Here is an 11,480-nt window from a genome sequence, read left to right on the forward strand (position 1 = left end):
AAAAACTACAACAGATTTAGAAAAGAAAAGAAAAAAAGGTTTTCCTTACATTGATCTTCTTCACATATTCATCACGAAACTGCGCCATATGTCCATGATAGCGGTCCACAAAAAGAAACTTCCTGAACCCATACTTCCTCAAGTTATGTGAAATACAAACAAGAGAAATGGCAGCAACTAGACACTGAAACACCAAAACCTGAATCTCAAAGCTACGAATTTGGTACTTCTTACAGTCAGTAGTGCAGTAAGAGAAATAGTGAATCATCACAACAGGAAGAGCAATACCAAGAAGCAAAAAAGTGAGCCACGAGAGAGTGAGACTTATAAAGGAGTGCTGACAAAAGCCAAAGACCCTTAAAATGGTTTCTAAATGGTTTAGAGATTTGGATAGATGGGCTTCATCCTCTTGGTCTTCATATATGAGAGGGACTTGTGTTGTTGATAAGTTATCTGTTTGCGAGCAAGGAACTGCCATTTCAAAGAGTGAAAGTGAGGTTTTTTTTGGTGGGCTTTCTGATTATAGACAGAGGAGAGTCAGAAACCTTAAAGGCGCTAAACTAAACTAGTGGATTTCGGGGAGAAAGAGATGGAGACAGTATCTGTCCGTGTCTGAAAGGAGGCCGTGTTCATCTCTATGTTTATTTATTTTCTCTTCACAAAATAACAAGTGAAAAGGCAATCTTGTATCCCACTTCGGTTGCTTTCACGAGGAGGAAACTCTCGTTTCGTTTTTCTTGATTGAAGGCATTGTAGATTCTGAGACCTGGAAAGTATGAAAGAGAGGTAGATAGATATGGCAAACATTTAAAAGCCAATTCCATCATTTCCCTAAGTTTTGTGTGTTGTGACGAAGACAGCTTGAAAAGAAGAAAAGGAAAGGGTTTTATTGGGAAGTGGCCCCAAGCTTAAACCAAACGGTCAGGGATCTGTACAATTTTATTTTTTTTTAAAAAAAAAAACTGTGAAAGATTGTCATTTTTTATATTTTAAAAGTATTTTTTTAAAATTAAATTTTATTATTTTAAATATTTTTTAATTTTTTATACATGTGGGATGTTAAAAATAATTTTTAAAAAATAAAAAATTATTTTAATATATTTCTAAGTAAAATATATTTTAAAAAATAATTATTATTATATTTTTAAATATTTTTACGAAAACTATGGTTAAAGAGTTTTATTTATTTATGGAGTTTTTTTTTATTCTTTAAATTTAAAAGTACATAAACTAAAGAATGTTAAATTGTTTTTAAAGACATCTGCATTAAATTTAGTATTTGGTCTGCATTTGTAGGCCGAAGTTTGCTCTGACAGTTAGGTTAGCGCATCTTTTTAAGCAAACTTTCTTTCCTGTCTTTGTTGAAGAGGAAAGGAGAAGAAAAGGACAGGTAACTCCGACTCTCCGACGTCGTCCTGACGCTGCTGGACTCGCTAGTGGGCTTATTGTTTTGGACATAGTTGCATGGTCTTATTAAAAGATAGAAAGCGATTTCGATTGAATCGAAAGCAAAGTTATTATTAAACCCGGCCTGTTTCATGACTTTATTTGAGGTCCAGATCATGGCTGGCTGAGGTAGATTAACTTTTTGTTGTTTTAGTGCTTTTTAAAAAGTTGAATAACGTTTTTTTGAAGAAATATGTTTTTTTCAAAATATTAATTAAATGAAAAATTTATCTACCAGACTGACTGACCGGATTAACTTTAAATTAATTTTTTAGACACAATAAGCAAGTTAGTATTTGATTTGATGAGTATAAATAAAAAAATATAATTGTGATTAATAAAAACCATGATGATTTTTATTATGTTAACTTGAGTTAATTTTTTTTATTGACTTGATTAGGTTTGTTCAGGGCAATTTAATAAATAAATTTTATTAGTTTTTTTTATCTAGTCTAATTATAAATTTTTATGTGGGCATAATGTGACAAGTCAAGCTTGGATTGCCTAGTTGGCTAGTATAAGGATTTTGTGTTGCGAATACGTTTAAAATAAATCAAATATCAGTACACCATACGGGTGGAAACAAATTACAACCAATATATATGATTATCCTCTATTTTTCATTGTAATTATGTAATAGTTTTTTACTTTTATTTTTTTTAAAAAATCATTTCAATTCAAAATTCAAAAGTTTGAAATGTTTGAAATAATTTTATATTAATTTTTAAAATTTCATTGAGTAAAAAATCTTTTTAATTTTTAATTTATGGATTTAATATTATCTTTAATTTAATTTTTAATCTAATTAAAGAAAATAAGGATGACAATTCTATCTTATCTTGTTCTGACTTTTTAATTTAATTAGATAAAATAAAGATGGTTTATTCATAAAAAGTAAGCATAGTATAATTAGAATTGCTTAGTGTAGCTTGATTTTTTAATTTCATTAGAGAGAACAATAATGCTTTTACTATAGCTTGATTTTTAATTTACTTAGAGAAAACAATAATGGTTTTTCTAGTAAAAAACAAGAATGATGAGATTTGAAATTCTAGTAGCTTGGTGATTAAATTAGTTTTTACTCTAAAAAATATTCTAATCACAAAATGATGAATTAACCTTGGTAAGTTGTTTTTAAACAGTTTTAACGTGACAAACTCGACTTTGATTATAAAATCGTGAACTTGATCGATTTTAACCAAATTGACGTTGGACTTAACTTTGATCGTAAATGATAGAATTGACCTTGGTATATTTTGACAGACTTTGATGATGTAAATTCAACTTTGACTATAAAATGATGGTTTATTGGTTTTAATAGAGAATTTGATTTTTGACAGTATAGCTCGGTTTTTTTGGCCGAATGTTTTTGTTTGGTAGAAAAATAATTTTTGATCTAGAAACATTGTTTTCAATTTTTTTTTGGTCATGCAGGCCAAAACAGGTTATTACCAGAAAGAATTGGCATTTTATTCTATATTATCTTATAAAATATTATTTATTATAAAAAAATTGTTTTTTTTTAATATTTTTTTAATTTTATATATTTAATTTATTAGGTATAAAACTTTATAATTTATTGCGATTTATTTTCAATGCGATTATTCAAGTCATATGACTTGTGTCGTGGGTTTAATGGAATAACCCCGTTAACTATAGTTTTTTTTTGTTTTTAATTAATAAATTTTTTAATTTTATTTTTAATATTTAGTTTATTTAGAATTAGATTTTATATTTTATTTTAGTTTATTTGTTACGAGATTATCTCAGTTTTATGAGTTAGATTATGAATTTTAATTAAAAGTTAACCCAAGTAAACTTAGGTTGTTTTATTATATTTTTTTAGATTAAATTTTTTTCTTCCAATTTTATCATTCAACAAGAAGTTAATTAAGAGTTGAACTTCATGATTTATTTTAATTTTTTTTTATAAAATTATCTTAGTCTCGTAGTTTATGTTGTAAGTTTGACGGGTAAATCCAAGTTAATTTAAATAGTTTTTTGTATTTTTTTAATTGATTATCTTTTCAGTTTTATTATTTAACATTAAATTATTTAAAAATTAAATTTTATAACCTATTTTAATTTACTTTGTATAAAGCATTACTCTCTAATATTTTAAATTATAAATTTAACACGTTAACTTGAGGATTAACTTAAGTTGATATAGAGTTTTTTAAATTTATTTTATTATTTAATTTTTAATTAATTTTACATATTATAAATTTAATAAATTAATATAACAAATCTTGATTTTATTTTTATTTTTTAACTAAATATTAACAACATTTAAATACATCTATTTTTATGTTGAAAAGTTTGTGGATCCAACCATAGCAGGCAACGATATTGTGAAACTACTAAATTTACTTGGTTTTGACACAAGTACAATAGTTAAACAGAAGAAGAATTAGGGATTAGTTATAAAAGGAATGCCCCTGGTGAGGTTCGAACCCACGACTTCTTGCTTAAAAGGCAAATGCACTACCACTGTGCTACAGAAGCGTTTCTTTCATCGGTTCTCTAGCAAATAATATTTATAACATTTGTAACCACCAACAGTTATCCCTGTGATATTTTATATATTTTTTAGGTTTGCAGAATGTTTAATAGACTGTAAAATTAGTGGTAGTATATACAAGTTAGTACAAACACCCACATAAATTAAAAAAAAATATATATTGATGGGTGGGTGCATTAAATATCTTAAATCTTTCCTTTTATTTTTCAAGTCCCACCATTTATTTTTTCCCTGCTAATTGAGCACAAGGCAGACACCAAACAGTTACCGGTGGCAATGTCACTGCTATTCATTAGTGGAATCACCAGCATTTGGAACCAACAAAACTTGGATTTACTTTCTCTGATATATATATCCCAAGTGTTCTATTGAAAGCTAAAATCTTTTAAGATGGAACAAAACAAAAGTTTTCCCGTTAAATCATGTTAACGTATACTTCAATATTCGATTGTTAGAAATTATGGAAATGTATCGGGAAGACAACTACAGAACAATCAGGAATCAGATTCAAAAAATTTCCAGGTAGGCACAGAATCATATGCAGATTTGAATAAAATGAAATTGTAATTTAAACCACTCCTCCCTCTCACAACCTGCAATATATATATATATATATATATATAACATAAAAAATTACATCATATCAATGAATTCCTCACCAGATTTTTATGCTGAACGATGCAGTCCCAGCGAGTTAAATTTCAGATAAAAAGCTGAAACTCAAGATCACAACATTGACGAGCCAGTACATCTAACTGTTAAGAACCCCAAATAATGCTCTGGAACGTGATTCGTGTTTGACCTGTGTTTTTGGTCCTACCGAAACTATGACTTTGCTCACGCTGACGGAGTTCTCTCACGGCTTTGAACCTCAAATCATCGGTATATGAAAGCACTGGAACCGTGTCAGGAACAGCCACTCGTCCTTCAAGCATGTTCACTACCTCCGACATTGCAGACCTAAGTGTTGAGGATACATTTGTACACAAGAGAGCTACTTTAACCATAATTTCTGCTTCTTTTATGGTAACTTTAGATTTTAACATCTCATCAACAAGCTCCATAAAACTCCCACTTTGCTGCAAATGGCAGGCCTGCAATCCACGTAATTTAGAACTTCCACATTGAGTCTTGCGAACTACAACGTCAGTGCAATGTATTAAGCACGGAAAGAAGATTAACCAATCTTAGAGACAAACGCAATTGCTGTTGCTTGGCATATGGTTATTGTTGTTCTTCCCACTAACAATTTCCAAAGCCACAACCCCAAAACTGTAAACATCTGCTTTGTAGGTCAAGTAACCCCACAGTGCATATTCTGGTGCCATACATCCTCTGCGTATCAAGATAAAGAACTCTTGTAATTTAACATTGAAAAGTTACACGATACAAAAATCTCAGGTTTTAATTTAGTAACTAACATGGTTTTAGCAACTCGGGTGCTGATGTGGTTCTTCTCTTCTTCATCAAGCTTAGCCAACCCAAAATCGGATATGTTAGGATTCAGAACATCATCAAGCAGCACATTTGTAGCTTCAATATCTCTGTGAACGATAGAAAACAATCTAGACCTCCAGCTATCCCAATACAGATCTTAAGCCTTGTAGGCCAGTCGTGAAAACGGAAGGTGAGGGAAAGCTTTGAAGCGACCACATTTTAGCCATAAAAAACAATCTTGGCATCAATGCATTCATCTTGTAGAGACGATTTTGATGTCTGTTGCGACCTTTAATCATGCTGAGAAAAGCATATTAGAATCCATTTTTTTGTCAGATTTTAGATTTTTTTAATGATTATAATGTGTTTTGGGTTGAAAATAAGGTTATCCGATTTCTATGATGTTTGGTTTTTTGTGTGTTTTACTGTTCTCAGGTAAAGACATTTAAAATTGAGTTTTAGGAATTTAAAATCCAAGCTGCCAAGTTTCTCTCTCTCTCTCTCTGAGGTCTGTCGCGAGGGCTTATCCTTCCTTACTGAGGCACAGCTGGTTTTTTTCAAATAGCCCTTCAACTTTTTTTAAAAAAAAATTATTTTTAAAAAAAATTATTAAAATTATATTTGAAAAATCATTACCATAGTTTTCAAATAAGATGAGAGGTCTTTTACGGTAAAATTAACAATTATTTTATAAATAATTATATATGAATCTGTTATAAAGATTATTTTAAAAAAATTGCTCATGAATATTTGATAAAAATAAAAAATCTATTTTATTATTTTGTTATTTTTTTATACCTTCACATAAAATTATCTACTCATGAATTTTTTATTTGTTTTGGTTTTTTATTACAAGAGTGGCCCGTGCTATGCCATTGATTGAACTAATTTTTTGTTTTCATTGTAAATAAAGGAAGCCAAAGAAACAGAATTATTCTCAAGGAAAAAAAACTGGACTTAAGATGAGTCAATAATCCTATATAATTTTGATAATATAAATAAAAAAATAAAAAAATAAAAAAATAATTTAAATCCATTCAAGTCTATAACTAACATTAGAGTAATTTTATTGAAAATAAATTAAAAATTTAATGGTTAAATAATCTAATATTATATAAGATAACCATAAAACAATATTAATCCATTCAGATCTGTATCCATTGAATTCAAATTAAATTATAATCTCTAACATTAAGAAAAGAAATTATTTATCCTTATGGATATCTATTAGCTAATAACCATTTAGTATTAAATAAAAAATAAATTAATTAATATATAAATTTTAAGGGTGTTTGTATTATATTATCAAACTATAAAATAATAAATATTACACAAATATATATATGAGTATCAGTGTTTTATATCAATATCAAGATATGTATATATTACATTGTATTAAAATAAATATTTTACAAAAATATTTTTATAAAATAAATATATATTTTGATATAGGTTCAAGTGAGATTTAGATATGTTTTGATAATATTCATGCCTTATTAATTATTCATTAAATAATGTAATTATCTAAAAAATATCAATCCATTTGGGGCTTATTAATTACTCATTAAATAATGTAAGTATCTAAAAAACATCAATCCATTTGGGGCGAGCCAGGATGACATCTATTAGTTTCAAATTAAGTTTTAATTTATAAAATTAATGGATAAAATTGAAAATAAATTATAATTAGAAAAGGCTAAAAATAAAATAAATAATAAATAAAAAACAAGGATTAGATTTGAAATAAAAACTAAAAGAAATGAAATGATGATGAATAAAATTTAAAAAAAAACTATAAAAGATAAAAACCAAGAGAATAAAGACTAAATTTGAAATAAAAATTAAATGAAATTAAATAATATGAAAAAAAATTAAAAGCAAAAATTAAACTATAAAAGATGAAAAAATGGATAAAATTTTAAAAAATAAACTATAAAAAAAATGAGGATTATATTATATAAATAAAACAATGAAAGAAAATTTGTGTACTTTGTCTAAGAAAGGAAAGAGAAAAGAAGAAGAAGAAAAAAACATTATATTGGAGCCACATCATCGGTTTTTCTCTGTCACGCACGCCACCAATAAAAAACTCTAGATGTATTATTTTAAATATTATTGTGAAAAACAGTGTTTAATAGCAGGAGAAGCACGCACGTATTACCCAAAAAGTATGGGCTCTCACACACGCTTGTTCTTTTTAAATAAATTTTATATATATTAAAAAATTGAATCACCCTTAACTCTAATCAACAACTACAGAAAAAGTTAAAAACCAAAGAGAAACAAAGAAAACACTCCTAGACCGAAGTAAAGGAAAAATAAAATTGCAAGTGTATTTAAGTAATCATGTTGTTCAAATTTAAAAAAAATAAAAAATAAAAAACCCCTTGCCCTCATGTTATGTTTTAAGTTTTTAAATGGTAGATTAGTAATTTAACTGTTCAATAAAACAATGAAGCAACCAGTTTACCTCTAAATAGAGCGGTAATGCCAATTCAATCACGTGAAAAAACTAATTTAGACTAAGTCTTGCTCTACAGTGAAAGGCTGACGGGGTTTGTTTTTTTTTTTTTTGTCGATTTACTTTTCTAATCATTATATGTTTTTTTTTTAAAACAATGCTTATAATATAAAACATATTTATGTGGAATACATGAATCATTGGAAGTTTTTATGAATATTTATTTTAATTATTTTTAATTTTTATTCAATAAACTATGTTGCCAATAAAAAGATATTGTAAAAAAAAGAGTTTTGATAAATAAAAATATATTTTTTCTTCAAGATTTAAATTATTGTTTTTTTAAATATCTATTATAGTTATCACATAATTAAATTAAAAAAAACACTCGGAAAGCGCCCCTCAGCATCCCGCGTTCATAACCAGTTCTAACCAAGATATCACGTATCTAGGCAGTATATATGTCTGAATGGAAGATATTATTACCCCAAATGAAAAACAGTATACCATAGGTTCATGAACAATGAACATCAAAATTATTATCAGACGTCTGAATTAACAGCAAAGTGTCTGTCAAAAAATACCCTGGGGGTGGAACTGTTATTTTACAAGCATGGAAAACCTCATGGGGCCTGAGGTGGGTTCGGACAACATGATATTCAACATAGAGATCAGCAGCCTCCGCCAGAAATCTCCTCAGGTCAAACCTGGATCTATGACTAGCTGATGATGATTGATCCTAGCTTTGGATAGATGACTAGAATTTTGACCTGTATTTCCCTGCTAGACATTCTGGCCTTCATGCAATTATTGTTTTCAATAAATGGATCATAATTTAGACGAAGCACCAGAGAGAGCATGATTGACCAGCTCCCGCCTTAGGATCTTTCCTGCGGGAGATTTTGGAATGGCACTGATGAAGGCCACTCGTCTTATCTTCTTGTATGGTGCAACCTGCAAGAAGAAATGATTAGTTTTGAGCATGACATAGTACCATCACAGGGAATCATCCTTAAATGAGAGAGCATACGTTTGGCTGTAATTGTTGGCTATCTGGCTGCTCATTTTTGGGAAAACAGTCACTCGATGGTTATAATTTACTTCTATCAGGTAACCCGACTAGAAGTGGGGAAGTGATCAGACAACTGAAAAATAAACTGAGAAGGACATCCCACGCCCCAGGGAGGAGAAAATTAAAACATGCCATCTCAAGTCAAATTCAGAATTCAGAATTCAAAATTCTGCAAGTTGTTCTGTAGCCAACCAGGAAATCAACCACTAGGTCTGAATTCCAGATGCAGAATGTCCTATTCCAAAGGATCTCCATATTTTAATGGGGATATTGTTCTTTCACATGGCAAATACAAAAATAAGTGATCCCACAAGGCATATTATAAGAGACACCACCTAACCAATTTGTCATTTTATGCAACAACAGGGCAAGTTTAATATGGTAGTGATACATAGATGCGTGCACGTATCTACATCTTAAATTAAGAGGTGCCAAATCATCATGGTTTATCCAGAAGCTTACCTGTTTTGCAATGGAATCCATAATTTGAGCCTCAGTAATATTGCTTCCTGGTTTCCTCACCACATAGGCCATAGGTATTTGCCCTGCCTCTTCATCAGGGTACCTGCTCCGAAATAACAAAAACCAAATGATAAGTGGATCAGGATCTTCAGTAGAATCAAATATAAATAAATAAATAAGTAGATTCTGAAAGCAAGAAGAAATTCACTGGAAGAATCTGATACTAAATACATTTCCATAAACATTTACCTTTAATAATAACTAGATTCAATACATCTGGTAAGTAAAAATGATCACTTTATACATTTTAAAGGTATCTGTTAAAAGAAAAAAAGGGGATTTCCCCAAGAATAAAGCACCAGAAGAGGGAATTCACAATTTTCATGAACTGGGATATCTTATCTAATCCATGCAGCAAGATATCAACAAGTCTTTCTGGTTGCCATCCTCAACAGAAGAATCTCTTTTGCTTCCTCAATAAATAAGCTAAGATAAACTTACAAAACCAGCAAAAAGAATTTGAAGCAAGAACAAAAGTATTATATTGCGAAAAATATAGACACATAGGATCAAATTTTAAGAAATAGAAAAATAGCATGTGATCCATCATGTTTCAGGAATGAGCTAATGAATCAAAGAGAACTTCAGACTCATGTCTGTGTGAAATAGCCAGCTGTTTGCTATTAGACATTGATGTGGAAATCAATGAAACAAGTATACCAGCATGACATTGCGGCATGAGTAGCAGATGAAACAGCTAGACAACTTACGGAATCACAGCAGCATCAGCAATTTCAGGATTAGACTGAAGTAACTTTTCCAACTCGGCAGGGGGCACCTGAAAATAATCAATCATATGGTGAGATAACAGCATTCCTGATAGTTCAAATTAGATTTACAATCCTAATGTCCATTGCAGTCAAGACTATGCAAATATAATCCAATCACCTGAAATGCCTTGTATTTAATCAACTCCTTTAGCCTATCAACAATGTAAAGGAACCCATCCGAGTCAAAATAACAAAGATCCCCAGTCTTTAACCAACCTTCTGGATGCAAGGTTTCCGCAGTTGCCTTCTCATCTCCTACATAACCTGCACTAACACCATTGCTGTGCTCGTTAAAGAACAAGCTTACTAGACATGGTAATTTATTTGTCTGTCTTTCAATTAACCGGCATATTCAGTGAATACCATGGTGTATATGAACTTCTATCTGTCCCAGATTAGCATCTAAAAAAGGGGTAAAATATTTGAACTCTATCCTACACATAAATGTTTGTCAGGTGAGATGCATTTTTCTGTGTCAGGTGGCCTAAAAAAGAGAGTAACAAGGACCTGTTGAAATGCATTAAAAATTAACAGCCAATATGTCCATGATCTCTACCTTTCATGACAGTTGGCCCTCGCAACCAAAGCTCCCCTCTCTGGCCAGGACCCAAGGCCTCTCCAGTTTCAGGATCAACAATTTTAGCTTCCATATTTTCAGACAGGCGGCCAACAGAAGCATGCTGGCTAGTCTCTTCAGGTCCTAGAGTCCTTGTTGCCCCTCCTCCAGTCTCAGTCAACCCATATCCCTAAAATTCCAAATACAATGCACAATCCTTATTCAACAACATTTTCAAAATGCATAATCTTCAAACACTCACACGATCATTTTATTAAACAACCTAGTCAAAACGCAATAACTTTTCTAAAAAACACTACATTCAACGTCAGCAACTGCTCCACCTGGCTTACCATTCAAACTAGCCTCAAACGGGGTCCATAGATGCATGAATTGTAAATGCTGACCAGTACTATTCAACTTCAATGATTCAATAAACTAACAAGATGTTGAAAATCGACCAAATCCACCATCAATAATAGAACAACATAAACATTTCTGATTAGCGTCCCCACTAAATTGAATTTACAGAGTTCTAAAATTATGTGTTAGTTGGTGCCATCGAAAAAGTGCTTTCTCAGGCTGAAAAAGCTTTCATACCTAACAGCATTGCATTTAAGTAAAGCCATCAACTGCTTTTTTCCACCCATATATTACTTTGCTCAGCACATGAAATGAAAGTAGCAAACACACCG

General features: G+C 30.3%; 1 protein-coding gene and 1 non-coding gene across 2 annotated transcripts; both read right to left on the reverse strand.

Moving 5' to 3' along the window:
- Positions 1-3,879: 3,879 nt before the first annotated feature.
- On the reverse strand, positions 3,880-3,951 carry TRNAK-UUU (transfer RNA lysine (anticodon UUU)). The gene has a single exon. It is a non-coding gene; the product is annotated as a tRNA-Lys (tRNA).
- A 4,376-nt stretch (positions 3,952-8,327) lies between these two features.
- On the reverse strand, positions 8,328-11,434 carry LOC105118073 (4-coumarate--CoA ligase-like 9). Its single transcript, XM_011015938.1, has 5 exons — positions 10,786-11,434; positions 10,348-10,493; positions 10,170-10,237; positions 9,400-9,502; positions 8,328-8,819 (listed from the first exon to the last, which is right to left on the reverse strand). Exons 1-5 carry the CDS (start codon positions 10,877-10,879, stop codon positions 8,694-8,696), a joined length of 537 nt encoding a protein of 178 aa, XP_011014240.1. The 5' UTR covers positions 10,880-11,434; the 3' UTR covers positions 8,328-8,693.
- Between the last annotated feature and the right edge of the window lie 46 nt (positions 11,435-11,480).

Source organism: Populus euphratica, unplaced genomic scaffold (genome assembly GCF_000495115.2).
Source record: "Populus euphratica unplaced genomic scaffold, PopEup_1.0 scaffold1705.1, whole genome shotgun sequence".
Lineage (NCBI taxonomy): Eukaryota > Viridiplantae > Streptophyta > Magnoliopsida > Malpighiales > Salicaceae > Populus > Populus euphratica.